General features: G+C 40.9%; 1 protein-coding gene across 12 annotated transcripts in view; it reads right to left on the reverse strand.

Moving 5' to 3' along the window:
- Positions 1 to 23,524, reverse strand: part of EPB41 (erythrocyte membrane protein band 4.1) — a 350,563-nt gene that overhangs the window by 213,093 nt on the left and 113,946 nt on the right. For all 12 annotated transcript variants that reach the window (XM_077481782.1, XM_077481776.1, XM_077481777.1 and 9 more), the window contains exon 5: positions 15,500 to 15,542. In XM_077481782.1, coding sequence (XP_077337908.1) covers positions 15,500 to 15,542 — 43 coding nt within the window. The remainder of the gene's footprint in view (positions 1 to 15,499; positions 15,543 to 23,524) is intronic.

Raw genomic sequence — 23,524 nt, forward strand, 5'->3', positions numbered from 1 at the left:
AATCAGCACATGCAGACCTGCAGAAACCCATCGAAAAATTGAACGTTCGGTCCCCAGGGTGGGTCAATTTGTTGTTGGGCAGATTAAAAAACACAATTTTCTGCAAAAACGCATTACATGCTTTTCTGCAGCTTCTCCATTGAAGTATATTGAACCAAAAAAAGGACGGTTTTGCGTTTAAAAAATAAATTGCCCTGACCTTTCCCAAATACGCAGCGGCTGAAAAAAGCATAGATGTGAATGTGTGTAAATGAATTGTAGTGCATTTCTGCAAAAAGCACCAACACACACATAGATGTGAACCAGATCTAAGACATTTAGTAACACAATGGGGTTAAAAAAACAAAAATAAGCACTTTATAGTACAAAAATAATGAGGACACCACACCTTAACCTGATAAGCAACAATATACAGTTTACCAGTTTCATTCCTGGATTCAGATATACCTTAAAGAAGCAAGGAAAAGTGTTGAGAGATGGGTTAACATTAGGATATACATCCAAGACCGGCCATAGATTATGAAATTATTTTCCTTCAACCACAGGTTGAAGGAAAGAACATCACCTGATTCCTCCAACAGGTTTCCCTGCATTGATGTGCAAATCTAACAAGCACCATGTCAAAACTGCCATGTATAAATATCTTCTCAGCAGGCTAAAATTTATTGTGAATGTAATGGTTTTCAGTAAACCAACCTTTTGCAATAAATCCATAATTCAGCCCTGTCGGAAAACATTTAGAAGCAATACACGTAGACCAATACAAACTCAATTTCTGAAAATATGGTCCCCATGGCTGGACTACAGTAGAAACTTCAACTTTGACTATTCGTTGCTCTCCCTCTGACATCATAGGAGGCAAATACAGTTGACATGACCGGCCAGGGGAAACCACTCCCTCTAACCCTGTTCTTCTCCTTATGCCCCTTTGCTCAGATCTTTCCTTACACTTTACTCCCATTTTTTCCCTCTCTTTTTCCTCTGCTCCTGCTTTTTTTTCTGACTGCTATCAAGCTCCCTGCCTTGCTGCCCTGCAACTTTGGCACTCCATAGGATTTACCTCGGGGGCAGGCAATCCATGCTCGGCTCCAAAGTGTCCCTGTTACTAAGGGGTAACCTGTAGCTTTCTACAACTTGCCGTTTTAACATGTACCGAATGCAGGCAGTTGATAGTTTTCTGTTGCTCTTTTGAATATGTATGTTGTATTATGCCTTGCTTGCACCTTTGAACTACCTTTGTCATTATGCACTTTGTGCAATGTATTGCGGAAGATTCGCTACAATGTTTATTACAGCTATTACTTCTGAAAAGCCCAATAAAATATTCTGTAAATGAAGAAATACACATCTAAGACCAAGTCTAGCCTTATTTGACTTTAAAGTGTAATGAAAGACAAAACAGTTTACATTTTGGATAGATTTGAGAGAGATTAAAACATCTATCAGTTTTTATTGTGGTCCTTGCCCCTGTTAAGGAGATTCACTCTCTGTATTTGTCCTTTTAAAGCTGGCCATACACCTATAGATTATCTGCAGATTTTCTATGGTTAGATGGAAAAAGTGGGAGATTAATGCATCCACACAGTTTAGCGAACCTGGAGAAATCCATTGCACTTTTTCCATCTAACCATAGAAAATCTGCAGATAATCTATAGGTGTATGGTCAGCTTTACTGTTATAATTGAAAGTGAAAATAAAAGACAATTCAAAATTTTGGGTTGATATCACAACACTACTGGAAAGTAAATCTTCCAATGGGGACACAAGTTATGGTGACTCTTGTAACATACCAAGATTCCTTTACTTTGGAGGGAATTCATCTCACGTATTGTTTTGGCTATAAGACAAGAAATGGAGAGAAATCTCTCCCAATACAACATATTTGGCAAAAAAAAAAAAAAAAAACAATTGGAAGGAGGGGGAATTACAACTCTCAAACTATCCAAAATAAAAAAATGTTGCCTATTGTTAAAAACTTAAAAGTAGAACTAAAAGCATTTTATTTTTATGAATAGAAAAAAGGAGGGTTGTAAGGGTTAATGTCAGTGTTGTCACATGTCCCTATGGAGAGATTTCCCTTCACTTCTTTTTGTGGTATTTAACCATCAGTTTTTTTTTCTTCTTTTATATACAGTATAAAATTTAAAAAAAAATAGACATTTTTGAAAAAAACATGTTTATGTTTGCGTTATAAAAAATTTAGCAAATAAAGCTTTTTTCATAAATTTAGCACAAAATGTATTCTGCTACATTTCTTTGGTAAAAAAAAAAAAAAAAGGTCTACAAACTAAGGTGTATACAGTGCCTTGAAAAAGTATTCATAACCCTTGAAATTTTCCACATTTCGTCATGTTACAACCAAAAACGTAAATGTATTTTATTGGGATTTTATGTGATAGACCAACACAAAGTGGCACATAATTGTGAATTGGAAGGAAAATGATTTTCAAAAATTGTTACTAATAAATCTAATAAATATCTGAAAGTGTGGCACGCATCTGTATTCAGCCCCCCCCCCCCCCAAGTTAATACTTTCGCTGCAATTACAGCTGCAAGTCTTTTTGGGGATATCTCTACCAGCTTTGCACATCTAGAGTTACATTTTTGCCCATTCTTCTTTGCAAAATAACTCAAGCTCTGTCCGATTGGATGGAGAGTGTCTCATCAAAAATTTTCAAGTCTTGCCACAAATTCTCGATTGGATTTAGGCTTTGACTTTGACTGGACCATTCTAACACATGAATATGCTTTGATCTAAACCATTCCATTGTAGCTCTGGCTGTATGTTTAGGGTTGTTGTCCTGCTGGAAGGTGAACCTCCACCCCAGTCTCAAGTCTTTTGTAGACTAATAGGTTTTCTTCTAATGCCGCGTACACATGACCGGACTTTTCAACATCAAAAGTCAGACGGAATGATTCCGGCAGACCATTCGATCGTTTGTGGGCTGCAGCGGACTTTTGATTTGCAAAAGTCTGACAGACTTTAGAAATGGAACACGTTTCAAATTTTTCCGCCAGAACTCCGCCGGACCTAGTTCCTACCAAGAAATCCGCTAGTGTGTATGCTAGTCCGAACGGACAAAAACCGACGCGAGGGAAGCTATTGGCTACTGGCTATGAACTTCCTTATTCTAGTCCAGTCGTACGTCATCACGTTCGAATCCGTCGGACTTTGGTGTGATTGTGTGTGGCCAAGTCCGTTCATTCGGAAAGTCCGTCAGAACTCTGTCAGAACTCCGTCGAAAGTCTGTCGGACCCAGTCCCTTGAAAAGTCCGGTCGTGTGTACGTGGCATAAGATTTCCCTGTATTTGGCTCCATCCATATTCGACATCAACTGACAAGCTTCCCTGTGCCTGCTGAAGAAAAGCATCCCCACAACATGCTGCCACCACCATATTGCACGATGGGGATGGTGTTTTCAGGGTATTGTGTAGTGTTAGTTTTCCGCCACACATAACGTTTTGTTTTTAAGCCAAAATCTTTATTTTTTTGGTTTCATTTGACCAGCCAACGCCCCAGTCTCAAGTCTATTGCAAAATATCCCAAGCTTTAAACATCTTATGGAGCACTGTTCAATCCATCATCCGAAAAGGGAAAGAGTATGGAACAACTGCAAACCTACCAAGCACTGGCCGTCCAGTATGTGCTTTTGTTGCTTTTTGTTTATAACCGAAATGAAACAAAACTAGGTTATGGTCAGGTATGGTGGTTATAATAAACTCTGCATTGTTTGAAAATAACAGGTCCTGCAGGGTATACAGTGCTTTGAAAAAATATCCATACCCCTTGAAATTCTCCACGTCATCTTACAACCAAAAATGTAAATATATTTTATTGGAATTTTATGCAAGACCAACACAAAGTAGCACATAATTATAAAGTGGAAGGAAAATGATAAATGGTTTTCAAGATATTTACAAATATGTTGAGAGTGGTGTGCATTTGTATTCAGCCCCCTTTACTCTGATACCCCTAACTAAAATCTAGCGGAACCAATTGCCTTCATAAGTCACCTATATAGTAAATAGAGTCCACCTGCATGCAAGTTAATCTCAGTATAAATACAGCTGTTCAGTGAAGCCCTCAGAGGTTTGTTAGAGAACCTTAGTGAACAAAGAGCACCATGTAGGCCAAGGAACACACCAGACAGGACAGGGATAAGTTGTGGAGAAGTTTAAAGCAGGGATAGGTTATAAAAAAAAAAAATACCCCAAGCTTTGAACATCTTACAGAGCACTGTTTAATCCATCACCCGAAAACGAAGAGAGTATGGCACAACTGCAAACCTACCAAGACATGGCCGTCCACCTAAACTGACAGGCTGGACAAGGAGAGCATTAAAATCGGAGAAGCAGCCAAGTGGCCCATGGTAACTCTGGAGGAGCTGCAGAGATCCACAGCTCAGGTGGGAGATTCTGTCAACAGGACAACTATTAGTCGTGCATTTCATAAATCTGGCCTTTATGAAAGGGTGGCAAGAAAAAAGCCATTGTTGAGAAGTCCCATTTGCAGTTTGCAAGAAGCCATGTGGGGGACGCAGCAAACATGTGGAAGAAGGTGCTCTGGTCAGAGGAGACTAGGGTTGCACCGATACCACTTTAAGATAGAGTACAAGGACTGATACTTTTTCCAAGTACTCGCTGGCACTAATATATAGCACTTATTTTTCTACAATTTTTTTACAATTTATATTTGTTAATTTTTACAATGCTTTCTCTTTTTATTTTATTATTTTTTTCGGGTGGGGGGGGTTGACAGACTGTTTCAGTGTTTTTGTTTTATTTTATTAATTTTTACAATTTCACTTTTAAGTTTTTTTTTAATTTTTATCAGCCCTGTTGGAGTGGGGGGGAGGGGGAGCTATAAAGGGGTCTAAACAGACCTCTGACATCTCCCCTTTGAGACACAGAAAGGGACTAAGGACACAGATTCCCCAGTCCCTTTCCCAGCAGCCTCAGCTGCACTGAAGATGAAGGAAGGAGACAGAGGCTCCTCTCCATTCATAAACTGAGGCATTATAAACACAGTTTACTATGCTCAGTGATCATCGACTCATTCAGAAAAGCTCCCTCCTCCACTCTCCATCCTGACAGATCCGGGACAGGGGGAGGGGCCAGAGCAGGAAGCAGAGGACATGGAGGAACCAGAGAGAGGGAGGACGACACCGCTGAGAGGAAGGAGAATGCCAGAGAGCCGAGGACCCAGAGAGAGGGAGGAAAACACATGGGGACAATCGATGCAGCGGTGGGGGCCTTTACAAGCACCGATATCCCTGTATAACTTAATAAAGCAGCTGCGGGAGGGAGAAGAGGAGAAGCAACTGTCAGAAAAACTATACAGGGAGATCGGTGCTTGTAACTGCCCCCACTACCACACCGATCACCTGTGAGGCTGCCCGCCCCTCCCCCCTCTGAGCTTGAGGATGCCTGGTCCAATACAAGTATTGGATTAGGCATCGGAGCATTTGCACAAGTACCATTCGTGCAAATTCTTGGTATAGGCACCAATACTATCGGTGCATCCCTAGATGAAACCAAAATTGAACATTTTGGCCAAAAAGCACAATTATATGTGTGGCGGAAAACACTGCACATCACCCTGAATACACTATCCCCACCGTGAAACATGGTGGTGGTAGAAGCATTGTGTGGGGATGCTTTTCATCAGCAGGGACAGGGAAGCTGGTCAGAGTTGATGGGAAGATGGATGGAGCCAAATACAGGGCAATGTTAGAAGAAAACCTGTTAGAGTCTGCAAAAGACTCAAGACTGGCGTGGAGGTTCAGCTTCCAGCAAGACATTGACCCTAAAGATACAGCCAGAGTTCCAATGGAATGGTTTAGATCAAAGCATATTCATGTGTTAGAATGCCCGAGTCAAAGTCCAGACCTGAATCCAATTGAAAATCTGTGCCAAGACCTGAAGATTGCTGTTCACTGACACTCTTCATCCAATCTGACAGAGCTAGAGCTTCTTGCTAAGAAGAATGGAAAAAATGTCACTCTAGAGATGTGCAAGGCTGGTAGAGACATACCCAAAAAGACTTGCAGCTGTAATTGCAGTGAAAGGTGGTTCTACAAAGTACTGACTGCACGCCACACTTTTCACATTTATTTGTAAAAATAAAATTGAAAACTATTCATGATTTTCCTTCCACGTCACAATTATGTGCCACTTTACTTTGTGTTGGTCTAGCACATAAAATTCCAATAAAATACATTTATGTTTTTGGTTGTAATAACAACATGACAAAATGTGGAAAATGTCAACAAGTATTAACATTTTTTTCAAGGCACTGTAATCTCTAATATGAGCTCTTTTAAAACTATACCACAAAACTGCCTTGTAATGCGTTTAAAAATTCCTGCGTCTTTACTGGTCTGGCAGGGCCATTATCATTACCACTGTACCAGCCCAATTTTAACTCCTCATTAAGCGAAAGTAAAGCAATTTTTTACATCAATTATTTTAAAATATCAAATATACAATGGCTGGATTTTTTTATTTTTTGTGTTAAAAGGGTCTCTTACTGTTTTCAGGTTTTTTTTTTATCCTGTCCCCTGTATCCTGTGCTCCCTATCCACCACCTTGCTGGAATTAGTGTATAATTAGCAATACTTTTGTACTGGTAACATACTCTACTCTATGTGTACTAGGATTCCCATCAAGCCGAATGTGTCTGCATATTCAACTTGAAGGCAAGCCGGAAAGGGTGGCACCGTTCAAAAACACAAGGTGGCCATGGAGAACAAATGTAGCCACCCTAGAACAGAAGTCTGAGAATAACAGAAAAAATCTTGAATATGAAAGAAGACACAAAGGAAGATAGAGACCATAGGTAGATTCTACTTTAACCACTTCAGCCCCAGAAGAATTACCCCCTTTCTGACTGAGCCATTTTTTTGCGATACGGCACTGCATCATTTTAACCAACAATTGCGTGGTTGTGCGATGTTGTACTCAAATAAAATAGGCGTATTTTCCTACAAATAGAGCTTTCTATAATAAATATGCCAAAAAGAAAAAAATGTTCTTCATCAGTTTAGGCCGATATGTGTTCTTCAACATACTTTTGGTACAAAAAAATAAAATAAAAATGCAACATATATTGGTTTGCATAAAAGTTATAGCATCTACAAAATAGGGAATAGATTTATGGCATTTTTGTAATTTTTTTACTAGTATTGGCGGCGATCAGCGCTTTTTATCAGGACTGCAGAAGTGTGGTGGACAGACTGGACACTTGACACTTTTTTGGGACCATTGACATTTATACAGCGTAAAGGTCACCGGCAGGGAAGGGGTTAACACTAGGGGCAATCAAGGAGTTAAATGTGTCCCCTAGGTGTGTTTCTAATTGTCGCGGGTGGCCAGCGGCGATTGCGCGAGTCTGCTACGGCTCTTAAAGGAGACGCCGTAAGGGTGCAGCGGTTCACCCAGCGGTGCCATTCCGCCTTAAACAGATTTTTTTTTTTTATAAAATAAATACAAAGTGAGTTTAGTGTCACTTTAACACCAGAGGGCCTACTCCAATAATTATCTTTGCAGAATGCCCCCCCCATAATGTCTCAGCACCATCACACTCTCCAAACAAGGTCCTCTATTACACCACCACCCCTTTGTTTTACCTAGTCAAGAGCACGGCAATGAACAACTTCAGAGTCATGTGAAGAATAAACCCAAGGTTCAGTAATACTAATGAAATAGCACTTTCCATGCATCAAAGATTCCAACTCTCCTATTTTGCTTTGTGGATGTCTGGCATTTGTGAACACACACTTTAATTGTTTTATTTGACACTTGTATTTCCAATAACTTTTTTTTGGAATACAATTAGTACTTTAAACGCCAACAGCGTGAGGGGGAAAAAAATAAATAAATCAGATTACCGGTTTCTGTTTACATCTCTTTCACCTGCCTTTGGCTGGCAGCTGATCACGTGGTAAGGGGGGGTCGGGATTGTCTCGCTGATCACAGAGCATGGCACCCATGCCCCGCAGGGGGCATGCAGGCAGCACAAGTTTGGGAGGACGTACATGGCTCCCCCCGTAAATTTAGGCCCGCGCTGTAGCCGTCTTTCGGTTATAGTGCAGGTGCAAAGAGGTTAAAAAGGACAGATTCACCTTTCCAAAAAAAAAAAAAAAAAAACTTAATAATAATATTAGAGATATAGATATACACACACACACACACACTTTTTTGCAGGTAAAAATATATGGATTTTTAATTTTTTTTGTTAGGAGCCTGTAAAGCATTGCACCCATGATGACCAAGCAGTTACATCCCCGGTAGTTCATTGAGGAGGGAGAGGGAGAGGGAGAGCTAAATCCCTACAAAGTGTCTCATCTTTGGCATAGGATGTCACATTTTATGGCCGGACAAATTCAGGCAAAGTCTGTAGAGAAAGGAGACTAGCTTACAATGCAAACTCATCTCGCAACAGCACAACACAGACGGCTGATCAGTTAAAGAGGCTTAAAATTTGGAGGCCGTTGAGCCATCTGGAAAGGGATCAGTGCTACCCACCCCCTCCCAGCTCACCGGTTCTACAGGGATCTGCGCCAAAGGTTTATACACTGTGTGCAGTCACATGATGTGTGTGCGTGTATATAAACACATAACACACACACACACACACACACACACATATACATATATGTGTTTATGTATTTATTACACACACAGTCGTGCTCATAAGTTTAAATACCCTGGTGATTTTGGTCTGATAACATGCACATAAGTTGACACAAAGAGGTTTGAATGGCTATTAAAAAGGTAACCATCCTCACCTGTGATTTGTTTGCTTGCTTGGTGTGTGTGTGTGTGTGTGTGTGTGTGTGTGTGTGTGTGTGTGTGTGTATATAAAAGGTCAATGCGTTTCTGGACTCCTGACAAAACCTTGCATCTTTCATTGAGTGCTGCACTGACGTTTCTGGATTCTGAGTCGTGGGGAAAGCAAAATAATTGTCAACGGTTCTGCGGGAAAAGGTAGTTGAACTGTATAAAACAGGAAAGGGATATAAAAAGATATCCAAGGAATTGAGAAAGCCAATCAGCAGTGTTCAAACTGTAATGAAGAAGTGGAAAATTAGGGGTTCTGTTGAAACCAAACCACGGTCAGGTAGACCAACTAACATTTCAGCCACAACTACAAGGAAAATTGTTCAGGATACAAAGAAAAACCCACAAATAACTTCAGATGAAATACAGGACTCTCTGAAAACATGTGGTGTGGTCGTTTCAAGATGCACAATAAGGAGGCACTTGAAGAAAGATGGACTGCATGGTCAAGTCGCCAGAAGAAAGCCATTAATACGTGAATGCCAAAAGTATCCACTTACAACACGTCAAACAGCACAGAGGCCAGCCTCAAACCTTCTGGCACAAAGTAATTTGGGGTGAGACCAAAATTTAGCCTTTTGGCCACAACTATAAACACTACATTTGGAGAGGAGTCAACAAGGCCTATGATGAAAGGTACAGAGGTGGCTTGCCTTTTTGGGGGGGGGTGAGCTACAAAAGGCACAAGAAATTTGGTCAACATTGTTGGCAAGATGAATGCAGTAGGTTATAAAAAAAATACTGGAGGAACATTTGCATTCATCAGCCAGGAAGCTGCGCATGGGACGTACTTGGACATTCTAACATGACAATGATCCAAAACACAAGGCCAAGTTGACTGGCTGTTGGCCACAGCAGAATTAAATGAAGGTTCTGGAGTGGCCATCTCAGTCTCCTGACTTCCATATCATTGAGCCACCCTGGGGAGGAGATCTTAAATGTGCAGTTCATGCAAGACAGCCCAAGAATTTACAGGAATTGGAGGCTTTTTGACAAAAGGTTACCATCTGAGAAGATAAAGAGCCTCATCCACAAATACCACAAAAGACTTTAAGCTGTCATTGATGTTAAAGGGGGCAATACACAGTATTAATTACTGAGGTATGTAATATTTTGTATATTTTTTAGAGTAAACACAGCTGATTGATAAATAAAAAATAAAATAATAAATAAAAATTATATTATACACACACATATTCAGTGCCTTGAAAAAGTATTCATACCCCTTGAAATTCTCCACATGTCATGTTACAACCAAAAATGTAAATTTATTTTATTGGAATTTTATGTGATAGCCCAACACAAAGTGGCACATAATTCTAAAGTGGAAGGAAAATTATAAATGGTTTTTAAAACGTTTTACAAATATGTGAAAAGTGTGGAGTGCATTTGTATTCCCCCCCCCCCCCCCCCCTTGTAGAACCACCTTTCGCTGCAATTACAACTGCAAGTCTTTTTGGGTATGTCTCTACCAGCTTTGCACATTTAAAGAGTGAATTTTTTGCCAAGTTTTAATGGCAAAATAGCTGAAGCTCTGTCATATTGGATGGAGAGTGTCTGAACAGCAATGTTTAAGTATTGCCACAGATTGGATTTAGGTCTGGACACAGGAATATGCTTTGATCTAAACCATTCCATTGTAGCTCCGGCTGTATGTTTAGGGTTGTTGTACTTCTGGAACGTGAACCTCTGCCCCAGTCTCAAGAATTTAGCAAATTCCAACAGGCTTTCTTCTAAGATTTCCCTGTATTTGGCTCCATCCATCTTCCAATAAGCTACGATCAGCTTCCCTCTCCCTGCTGGTGTGTACAGGGTGATGTGAAGTTAGTTTTCCACCACGTAGCGTTTTGCTTTTAGGCCGAAAAGTTGTTGTATTTTTTGGCTCATTTGGCCAGAGCACCTTCTTCCACGTTTGCCATGTCCTCCACATGGCTTCTCACAAAATGCAAGCGGGACTACTTATGGCTTTCTTTCAACAATGGCTTTCTTCCTGCCACACTTTCATAAAGGCCAGATTTGTGGCGTGCACAACTAATTGGTGGCCTGTGGACACATCCTCCCACCTGAGCTGTGGATCTCTGCAGCTCCTCCAGTTACCATGGGCCTCTTGGCTGCTTCTCTGATTAATGCTCTACTTACCTGGCCTGTCAGTTTAGGTGAATGGCCATGTCTTAGTAGCTTTGCAGTTGTGCCATACTCTTTCGATTTTTGGAGGATGCATTGAACAGTGCTCCGTGAGATGTTCAAAGCTGGGTATTTTTTTTTTTTTTATATAACCTAACCCTGCTTTAAACTTCTCCACAACTTTATCGCTGACCATTCTGGTATGTTCCTTTGCCTTCATGATGTGGTTTGTTCACTAAGGTTCTCCAACAAACCTCTGAGGGCTTACCGGAACAGCTGTATTTCTACTGAGATTAAATTACACACAGGTGGACTCTATTTACCATATAGGTGACTTACAAATGAAATGTAGGAATATATTTCTCTCATGGTTCAGAGAAGCGGGATCTTCCATTCTATAGATAGCGTAGGACCCATTTATATTGGGGTACTTTGACGTAGTAGTGGGCTTAGCACTATATGCCCATATGGTGTAACTAAATTCCCATAGTTTCTGAATATGCTCAGGTGTTTTTAAATAGTCTTGCAGGAGTAAAATGTAATTTTTGTATGTGTGCGCTGTAATTTTTTTTCTGTCTGTAAGGTCTTACGGCTGCACCATCTTTTATGCATTTTTTAGGGTGAGCCCCCCAAATCTGTTTGTCTATGAAGGAAATTGGCTCCACTAGATTGTATCAGAGTAAAGGAGGCTGAATACAAATGCACGCCACACTTTTCACATATTTATTTGTAAAAAGTTTTTTAAAAACATTTATTATTTTCCTTCCATGTCACAATTATGTGCCACAAAATGTGGAAAATGGCAAGGAGTAGGAATACTTTTTCAAGGCACTGTATTTATACATACATACATACACACAAAAAAAAGCTTAAGTCCCCCCCCATTGTCAGTGAGAGAAACATGGAGGCAGTCATTGTTAGATTCTCCTTCAAACGCTAGCTACCTTGCTGCAATGTGGTTCCCCTCGATTCAATGCTCTAAATCACCAACCTAAAATATGTATGCAGATAAAGACTTCAGGCTTTGCTCCAACTCTCCTAATCTGCATACTTGTTCTGGGTCAATGACTCAAAGTATTAACACTAATGGGTCAGCATAACAGCTAGGGAACCAAAAATTTCAGAAGGTGGGAACCAGCATTTTCAGAGGTCAGAAATGGCAGGAACAATAGTCCACTTACTGCAAGTTTTTTTTTTTATTATTATTATTTTTATAGGCATAATCAAAGATTGTTAAATCCTCCTCTCTCTCTAGATCACGTACATTACTTTTCTTTTGCCTTCTTACTGTAGCGAGAAAATAAGATTTGTGTGCTTGTAAAATTAGTTTCTTGGGAGTCCACAGAGGGACACTGGAATTCTTAGACTGTTGGGTTATTCTATCGGCCATAGGAGAAATGGACACCAACAACAAAAATGTTGGCCATCACAGGTTAATCTTGTCCACAATCATACCCGAGTTGTCTAGCAAAGTAGTACCAAGAATATGAATATAGGCAGAGGGAAGGGACCTGTGTCCTTCAATGGACCCCAAGAAAAGGATTTTATGGGGGGGTGCAAGTTCCACTTTCTTTCTCCTCCATTATGGGCACAGGAATTCTTAAATTGTCTGAACATCCAAAGAAGCCCAACAGAGGGGTGTGCAACATAATTCCTAAAAGACTCAGAAAAAAACAAGTGCAAACTGGGGACTGCCTGGAGGTCAAAAGCCTGAAGCTGGCAACAAATGAGGCCCAAATATCCACCTGGTAGAAATTGCAAAACAGAAAAAAAATTGTAAGCTTTGCAAATTAGGAATGGTTGCATAATGTTGAAATAAAAAAATCTCTCACAGATCTAGTAAGGTGCGAAATGACAGGAAAAAGCGAAATCCGGCCCTTGAGATCATAAGCTTGAATGATGGTCTGCCTGAGCCACCTTGATATGGTGAAACAAGAACATGATGTACCCTTATGTGGACCATCCGTGATAACAAAGCAAGTCTTTCTACAGAAGCAGTAGCTAGGAGATAGACTCTCACAGCCTGAACCACATCTAGACAATAAAGGGAAATTTCCTTTTGGTGAATTGGAACTGGGTAGAGTGGTGGGGGAGCAATGCCTTGGCTAAATGAAAGACCACCTAGTGGTTGGGAGTAGAGAAAGAAATATCTCTAATGTGTCCACATGGTGATGTTTAAAGTGCAGAGAGAACCAGAGTCGGATCCCATGGAGTCACAGGGAAAGAACAGGGGGAGCTACGTTGTTGCATAGTGGGTAAAGCCTGGTGCACACTAGTTTTTTTATCGTGCAACCCGTAAAAAAAACTGACAGCTCCCATCGGGAGCTGCTGTACTAACCATACAAAATTAGTTCAGCGACCTCCCTTGCTGAGCTGTTGTGTTTTGACAGGGGGATAGCCCTAACCCCCCATCCCCACCAGAACACTCAAATCAGCGTTCTCTGCCATTGGCTGAGAGCGCTGATCGGGAGTCATCCGCCTGCTGCCTTAACAGTAAGCATGTCCAACAGACCGAGACACACAAGCTGCATGTCAGCCAGTATTTTTTGTACCGGCAAATGTCTGCATTAGCATGGATCGCTTGCTCTCCACATCTGGAAAGGTTAAAAAAAAAAAAAATCATGCCTAGGTTTCAGCATTGGCAGCAAGATGGTATTTCAGTATTTCCCATGGCAGGCAGATGATGACGACAACAGCAGACCATGCTTGCGTAATGTGTGCTAAAACTAACACTAGTAGTCTCAACTGAAAGTCAGTGTGACAATGCAGGACAACAATTAGGAAACAAGAATATAGCATTTGCACATGATAACAGGAATTGCATGAACAAGGACCCTCATGGAAAGATCAAGTATTATTTTCGTTAAAGCGGCACATTTTAAAAAAATGGAACGTCTTTTGAAATTACAATAATATGTCAATCCCTTCCCACCGACGTAACATGTATGCAGCCCCACGGCATTGGGCTTTTTTCTGCCATATATATGTGTATCTCCCTTTGGGCTGAGAGTATGCTGCACAGCATGCTCCAGACAGAGACCAGGGTCTAGCCAAGAGCCCCAGGCCCCATACTATTAATTCAGATCCAGATTCCGGGTCACCTGATCGCGGTGGTAGCCTCTGATTGGCTGCCACAATGATCAGTCACTGTGAAGCCCACCCGTGTTTTTCTCTCTATGTGAATGGGGAGGAAAGATACCATGTTTCTCTCTCGGTTTCCTTGCAGAGAGGAAAAAATAAATAAAAATTAACCACTTTCTGACCGGACCATTTTGCAGGCCAATGACCAGACCACTTTTTGCGATTCGGCACTGTGCCGTTTTAACTGACAATTGTGTGGTTGTGCGACGTGGCTCCCAAACAAAATTGACGTGCTTTTTTTCCCCACAAATAGAGCTTTCTTTTGGTGGTATTTGATAAACCCTGTGGTTTTTATTTTTTGCGCTATGAACAAAAAAAGAGCGACAATTTTGAAAAAAAAACGCATTATTTTTAACTTTTTGCTATAATAAATATCCCCCAAAAATATATTTAAAAAATGTTTTTCCTCAGTTTAGGCTGATACGTATTCTTCTACATATTTTCAGGGGGGGGAAATCGCAATAAGCGATTGACTGGTTTGCTCAAAATTTATAGCGTTTACAAGATAGGGGATAGTTTTATGGCATTTTTATTAATAATTGTTTTTTCTCTCGGTCGTCTCTCCCGCCGCCACCTTGGGTATGGGAATCAGGAAGTGGAGCCTTGCGGCTTCGTTTCCTGGTTCCCTACTGCGCATGCGCGAGTCGCGATGCGCAATAAGGATGGTCCCCGCTGTCTCTGGGATCCGTGTGTTTCCCAGCAGGCAGCGGGGGACCTTCGGAAAGGGGCGTAGATTCTGCGTAAAGGGGCGTAGCGTCTGCAGAATCTACGCCGGAAGTGGGTGCAGATACCTGTACTGTACATGTACCTGCACCCCCCTCCCCCCTGAAAGGTGCCAATTGTGGCGCCGGGGGGGTTCCAATGAGCGGAAGCTCCACTTTAGGGTGGACCTCCGCTTTAAGGTTGTTGGCACTGGCATGTGGACTGGTATAGAACTGACAAAGTTTCTTATCAAAGTCAAATTGGGCACTGCCACTGATGTACAAAACAGTAGATTTTTGTCATATGTTGTTTTTTAAAGAAAATCTTTAAAAAGAGAACTTTACAGGAACCACCCTTTTGCTGTTGATTGTGTCCTGAAGCAGAAATTCAGTCCCTGACAACCGATCATATGACCCACCAGTGCAGCTATATTCTGCCTCTGGCTAGGATGCGAAATTTACAAACATTTAAGGGTTTCATTAGAACAAATACGGTTTACCACATAAAAGTGACCATTACAAGTTTAGGGAACATATCCAAATAATCTTGAACGAAATCAGACATGTCTAAATATACTCATGTAGCAATATTTCCATTAGTCCCATATCAATTTGTGCATTTCCAACTTTATGTGTAAATGTATTAAAGGATGGTTTAATACTCGGGTCAGAATTATATAAAATATACTCACCATGCACCTGTTTCCTGATATCCTTGACAGGGTCCATCCACGTCTATGAAAGAAAGATGTAACATTATTTGGTTATTCTTAACAATGAAATAAACCACAGTTGTCAAGTTCTATAGCAATCTCCAAAAAGCAATGAACAATAACTGAATTGTAACAAAATAGAAAAATGTATATTTTTTATATTAATATATATATATATATATATATATATATATATATATATATATATATATATATATATATAATCAGCGTACATTAAAAAAAACGTAAACCTAATTTTCCACTAAAGAGAGAAAAAAAAAATAAAAATAAAGCATTAGAGAGTACAGTAAAACCTTGGAGCATAATTCCTTCCAGAAACATGCTTGTAATCCAAAAGCAATTGTATATCAAAGCAAATTTCCCAATAAGAAATAATTAAAACTCAAATGATTCATTCCACAACCATTTATTCAGAAGTCCTTCAGTTTATAGTCCATGTAAAAATATTATAGCAATGTGATAGGTTGTGTCAACCATAAAATATCCATCCACAAATGGCAGCCTCCACAAGGGGAATAGAAGCAAAATCCAGCAGGAACTACAGAGTATAAAAAACAAGAGTGACGTCTCTACGTGTAGAAATATGGTTACATTTAATGAAGGTACATTTAGCAACTCACATGGTTAATGATTAAAAGAGGCACATCTAAGTATGCAGACATCCGGTGTAAAGCTGTCCACATAAACACCCCCCCCCCCCCCCGCACCACCTGATCTCACCACTTTCAGTCTACAATCATGACCGGGAAGACTATCCTGCAGTAGAGCAATCTAAAAGCAAGGCTCGAACTGCTCGTGTAGCTCAGCATGGAAGGGATGACGTAGATGGCGTTGTGGAGGATGATCTATGTTGACAGCTTTACCCCAGATGTATGCATACTTACATGTGCCTCTTTTAATCAATCATCAACCATACGAGTTGCTAAATGTTGTACCTTCATTAAATGTAACTATATTGCTACACTTAGAGGCGCCTCTCTTCTCATATATTCAGTTGTGACATCACGCTACTTGTATATCAAGACATTGCTTGTACATCAAGTCAAAATGTATTTAAACACTTTGCTTGTCTTGCAAAATGCTCTCAAACCATCAAACCAAGTTACTCTCAAACAAGGTTTTACTGTATGCGTTTTCATCTTTCCCTAGTAATAAACTGCTTGGTCCTGTCCATCTAGATCTGACTAGATAATTAACAGACAGTCACTTGAACGTCCACAGATGCCCCAGTAGAATAGAACATTTACTTAAAGTGATGTAACCCCCACACATACCCAGTGAAGTAAACAGCCTCAGACGATACACAAAGATGAAACAAATTTCCCTATATAAGTTTTACATGGATAGCTGCAGTATTCACCTTTATATACTGTTTACAAAGTGGATGTCCTGTTAGATTTTTCACTTCCTCATCCCCTGTAAGAGTGGATTAATGCTAAACACTGAGACAGCTGATTGGAGGAAAGGCAAACATCTCCTCCAATATGCAGAGAGTGCCTTTGAATAGTTAAGCAGTCACACACTTAAGGCTCCCATCTCTGAGAGCTTGTCAAAAGTTATGTTGATAACAGAAGAACGAAGCAGGACAAAGCTACAGGACATAGTGCTTTCAAGAGAGATTAAAAAATAAACTAAAATTGCAGGTATATGTGCCGAGCTCAAAATTTCATGAATTGGGTTTACATCCACTTTAAATGTTTTAAAAACTTAAAATGCTTTTTGAGGTTTTCCAATAGGATAGTTAAAAGTAACACTAAAAATATCCTTATTCTCTAAAAAAATGTTTTTTTTAAATCAAATATACTTATAATATTATATAATTTTTTTTTAACACAGAGTACGCTAAAGGAAGAGTAGTTAGATAGTTAGAGGGGTGGTTTTGGAGCTGGGGGGGGGGGGGTGCAGGAGAGCTGAGTGAGGCTGGGGTAAGGGCAGGGTGGGGGGAGAAGGGGGGCGAGGATAGGTTGGGGAGGGGGAGTAGGAGGGTAAGTAATGAGGGCTGAATGGGGGGGGGGGGGGGGGAGTAGGAGGTAAGTGAGTAAAGGGTGGGGGGGTTTCAGATTATCAAAGACTGCAGACATGGTGCATAGTAGGATGACATTATATTTACATAGGAAATAGTCAGAGAGCCCTTAATAATCAGTGAGGATCCCAGTACAGCCATCAGAGGATTATCAGTATGTTGTGCAGATGAAGCTTTATTTCATATCTCCATTCAGGACCTTCGCACAGATTGGATGATGACAGATAACCCTTCATTTGACTATCAATCACGTAGACATTAGGTGGAGGTGTGACAGCACACAGCACAGCCTTTAGGTTACCTGCAGATTTACCCTAGTAACCTAAACTTGTTCCCGTAACCTGCATTCCTATGAAGAGATCGACTGAAACAGAGACAGAATAGTAGAATCTTGTGCATTCTGGGCTGTGCTGAGTGATCACATCCCTGCTGTCCCTCCAGCTTGCAGTGCCTTACAGTGCACATTGACAGATGTGAGCATGCACTGCAGTCCGAACATACAAATCGCCAGAAAGAAGCCGCCACCACACAGCATTCCACACACAGGACAGGGAGAGCTGTTATGGTGTTGGGTGAAGCTAAGCAATTTGGAGGATGCAGAGTTCTCCCTGTCCATTCTTCATAGATGGGGGTGAATGGAGGGATGGCTGAAGAGGAGGAGGGGGGATCCACTCTACAAGAACGTGTTTTGGAGGCTCGATAGGCAGATGAACACTCACATCCATTCACTCTCTGCTGAGTCTGCGCCCCTTGCCCTCCTGTAGCAACATAACTGGTCAGCATCGTCCAACAAGGAAAATGCCTTGTTTGCCTTTATAGATATGACCCTGTCTGTCAGTACACCCAGCACTGCAGAGGACATGCGGCCTGGGCCAGTCCGGGCCTGGTGACAGCTGGAGGGAGGGGAGGAGGAGGTGGGGAGGGGAATCCCATAGACAGCCGACATGGTTTTAAGAACGCGGTGGCCCCACTCCTTAACAACCAATAATTACCGACATTAATTTCTTCACATTTCAGCTGTTAGCGGGGAGATCCCGTTGACAGCTGGAATAGTATAGGTACATTTCCACGAGTACCCTAAAAAATGCTTAGTATCGGCATCTATACCAATACTGGTATCGGTGCAACCCTAATACTAGGGGTTTTCTGCCTCCTTGTACGATCCTCCGTTAGCTTCCAAAATTCTCCTTTTCTCCATCATTGCTGTTTGTATGGAATTAGTATATTACGTTAGTTACCAAAGCCCATAATCTCTAGTCCCTAGTCCCCTGTCCTTCTTGGGAGGAAGCAAGAGAGGGTGGTTAAGTTCCTACATACAGTGAGGCCATGTAAAATTAATGTAGTCAGCCTATAACAGGAATTTGGATCATGGCAGCAAAAAAATAAAAAATAAATAAAAAAAAAAAAGAAAGAAAAAAAAGAAAGAAAAAAAAAAGTAATTTGGAAGAGGCTGAGAGAAAGAAGGTACTTTATTTAAATGTAAAAGTAAAACTAAACTCTTCTATAATTTTTAGCCAAGAAAGCTTCCATCTTGGCCTCTATTTGATCTTTAACTGCCATAATGCTACACGTGATCAGTTATGACACCAACCATTTGACGAGTTGACAGTTTGTTTGAGAGCACAACCACTGAGACAGTTACATTCCAGGCATGGCCGGTAATGCAACTATATTTTAAAATTGTTAAATTGATGGGTTTAGTTCCACTTTAAGAATACATACTTGAATAGAATTTTTTTTAAACCAGAATTTAGTGTCACTATACCATGCCCCATTAATTAAGATATTTTTGCCCCCTATGACATATTGTTTATATATTCCTATTTGAATTAACAATGAGCCGCCAATACCAAATCATTCCACTAGGTGGCGTGATTTCATGACTCATGTCTATTTTATGGACGACGTCATGTTTTTGGTTATTTCCGGGCATATACAACATATGTCTTTTGTTTTTAATATTTGTGTTTACTTGTAGCTTCATAATAATGCCAATAGTACACATATATAGTCATTTCTAACCACAGCCTCCCCATGTGCGAACATAGCTTTATCGTCAGCTGCTAGAGATTTTTGTCCCAGTAGCGGTGACGCCATTTTGTTGGTTAGTTTAAGGTCTGTTATTCTTATTTATGTAACTTCCGTTTCCGGTCTGTCAAAATGAGGCTTGAGACGCAAGCAGCGGTGCCATTTTGGCCGCAATCAGAAGTGATTTTACAATTACACAAAATACAGACAGATATTCTGTAAAAGTATATTCTAACTGCCATATCCTGGATCTTATAGGGAGGATATGAAAGGCAGTAAAACTTCTGCTGGGTGTCACACATTTCTCCATACTGTATATACCCCTTTATGGCACAAGGAATCTTACTCTTGTTATAAAGTTGTATTAGCTTTGCAAATTACCACAACTTCAATAGTTTAAAGTAGATACAGTGGCCAGTCTTACTCCACTTTTTAGTAACTGTGTGCAGAATTGGACTTTAGCAACACATCCCTTTATCAATAGCTACAATTCATCACACCCTGCAATGCAGGACAGAATTAGAGTAATAAAGATTGACTCCCACCCAGTGATTGATACCCTGGTTGTGATAATTAATCCTAATTTATGTAGATGAGGGATGGTACATATCCAATACACCTTCTAGGAAAATGTCAAAAGTTGTCATGCTACTGGAACAATGTGAACTTTACACTGCATATGGTATCTGGTCTTCCTGTAGAGTGCAACCATTCAACATGTAAACTTAGGCTACTTTGATACATTCTCTTTAGATCAATATAATGTTAATGCCGTGGTCAGGGTTCTTCTAAACCTGAGCCAACTGAAAAGCAAACCTATACTGATTCCTCGCCACTAATATGACAGAAATGAGGGTATCTGAGGCTAAAAGAGTTGAGAACTTTCTTGGCCTAGCCATTCCCTACAGCTAATTCACTTTTGATAAGCTCCCCTTGTATAGGATAGCCCTAATTGGTGAGGAAAAGGTAGACTTGATAGACAATATAATGTGATCTAGTGCTTAATGCTCATTAATATACAAGCACCAATGTCATGTAAACTGCAGAGCCTTGATGAGGATGTTCATGTAGCATTTACAGGTTTATATGATTATGCACTGCCTATATCAGCCACTTTGCATTATAAAATATTCAACCACTAATGTTTTCATGCTGACTGTTCTTTATTTCTTCTATTCCGAAAAGAAATTGCAAAATTAAAATGTATCTAAATAAATAAAAAGAAAAAAGTTCCCTCACTTTGAAAAATGGCAAAAAAAAGCTTGCCTGAAGATTTGGCAAATGGACAACAAGGTAGTGGAGAAACAAGGGAGTGGAGAAATAAAAAGGGAGAAGACTTTGCAGTCTGTTTCATAGGCGTGTTTGAGAAAGATCAGTACTCTTGCCACCAGCATCCTGATAATGGCATCAAGAGTAGAGGTCGACCGATATATCGGCCGATATTTGCCGTTTTTTAAATAATCGGCATCGGCCGATTGTGTTGATAAAAAGCCGATTCTACAGCGGGACTTTGAAATGACTTCTGTAAGAAGTCAGTGTGAGTTGCCTGAGTCGTCATAGCAACACTTTCCTCCACTCTGGGCAGACTGCCAAGAAAAGAACAGAATGATACAATGTTTACACTTGAATGAATTAAGTCATCTCAGTGTGTAGAAGTTCTCAGTTTAACCATTTAAAGACTAAATCTTTTCTGACACTTGTTGCTTACAAGTAAAAATCCTGTATTTTCTGCCAGAAAATCACTTAGACCCCCCAAAAATTATATATATTTTTTTAGCAGAGATCCTAGGGAATAAAATAGCGGTTGTTGCAATATTTTATGTCACACGGCATTTGCACAGAGGTCTTTCAAATGCATTTTTTTGGGAAAAAAATACACCATTTAAAAAATAAAAATAAAATAAAAACAGTAAAGTTAGCCCATTTTTTTTTTTTTGTCCAAAAGTTTTGACTACTAGTTTTTATTTAATATATATATATATATATATATATATATATATATAATTTTTTTTTTTATCTAGATCATACATACAAGTAAACTGATTGGAGGTTTGTTTTGTTTAATAAATGTTTAAAGCGGGAGTCCGCCGGGAATCCGCGTTTTTTTTTTTTTTTTTTTTTAAAGCCAGCAGCTATAAATACTGCAGCTGCTGACTTTTAAAATAGTGACACTTACCTGTCCAGCGCGCCCGCGATGTCGGCACACGAAGCCGATCTCTAGATCGAGTGCTGCCGCCGCCGCCATCTTGGGTATGGGAATCAGGAAATGGAGCCTTTCGGCTTAATTTCCCGGTTCCCTACTGCGCATGCGCGAGCCGCGCTGCGCAATGAGGACGGTCCCCGCTGCCTCTGGGATCTGTGTGTTTCCCAGCAGGTAGCGGGGCACTTGCGGAAGGGGGCGGGCACTTGCGGAAAGGGGCGTAATGTACGCCCCTTTCCGCAGAGAGCTAGCCCGGAAGTGGGTGCAGTTACCTGGATTATCCAGGTAACTGCACCCCCCTCCCCCCTGAAAGGTGCCAATTGTGGCGCTGGAGGGGGGGAGGAATCCGATGAGCGGAAGGTCCATTTTAGGGTGGACCTCCGCTTTAAGTGTAAGAAATTTTCTGTATCACTTATGAAGGCTGCTTTCACACTGGAGCGGGCAGATGTTGATGGTAAAACGCAAGTTTTAGCGGCTCTTTACCATCATTTTAGCGGTGCTATTTGGCTGCTAGTGGGGCACATATAACCCAGCTAGCGGCCAAGGAAGAGGTTAAATGCGCCCATGAAGCACCGCTGCCAAATCGCATTGCATGCGCTTCGGCAGTGGTGCCCATTCATATCAATGGGCAGGAGTGGTGGAGGAGCGGTATACACCACTCCAAACGTGCTGCTTGCAGGACTTTTTTTTTTAAGATCCTGCCAGCGCATCGCCTCAGTGTGAAAGCACTCTGTCTTTCACACAGACTGCAGGGGAGCCATTTTGCAGGCACTTTACAGGCGCTATTTTTAGCCCAAAAGCGCCTTAAAAAACGCCCCAGTGGGAAAGGTGTGTTAGATCAAGGGGGATTAAAAATAAAATAAAATCGGCCTAACATATCGGCCCAAAAAAATCGGCATCATATATCGGCTATCGGCCGCCATGATTTCTAAATATCGGCATCGGCATCGGCCAGAGAAAAACCCATATCGGTCGACCTCTAATCAAGAGTAGTTCCAAAGAGGCCTTGTGCACTAAAGGGCATGTGGATAGAAGCATTTTAGACTTGGGATCCATGGTCCAGCATTTTAAATCAATGAGTCGTAAACATGTGTACCGACAGGATTGAAGTTTAAAGTTGCAGCTATTTGCTCCATGTGTTCTATAATAAAGTGATCAACTGCAGCAGTGGTGATACCCCATTTAAGAGATTTTGAACAGTCAGCTATGGTTTGGCACAGTAGAATCAGAGTTATGATTCTTAGTCAAGAGTCCGCCAGCAGGAAGAGCATTTTAGACAGGGCTTCAAGCCACTTATCGGATGGGTTCTAAATAAACAGGTGCATTCCCCCTCCAGTATGCTAGTTACTTTGCTAAGGAGGGAATGACACTGCCAGATTCAGAGTTGGGAAGCAACCACTATTGTACAAAATCTTCCCCAAACGGTTTGTCAGGGTGCTTCCAATCTCTGCAGAAAAAGCGTTGGCATAATGGGTACAATGGAAAGTCTTTGCAGCCTTAAGGGATCTAAACGCAGGGGTCCCCAACCGTGGCACCATGGACCGGTGGCAGTCTGTGGCCTTTTGGAGGCCAGCCGGCCACACTTTAGGTAGTGGGCAAGGTCAGAGAGAGCTAGAACATAGAACATGCACCACCACCATCCCACCACCAGGACACCCACTCCTCTTTTCAAGCACCACTACTCCCTTCCTCTCCCTTGTATTTATCTCTATTACTCTTTATCTTGTTTTCT

This window comes from Lithobates pipiens, unplaced genomic scaffold (assembly GCF_037356315.1).
Source record: "Lithobates pipiens isolate NorthernLeopardFrog02 unplaced genomic scaffold, aLitPip1_a1.2 Scaffold_16, whole genome shotgun sequence".
NCBI lineage: Eukaryota > Metazoa > Chordata > Amphibia > Anura > Ranidae > Lithobates > Lithobates pipiens.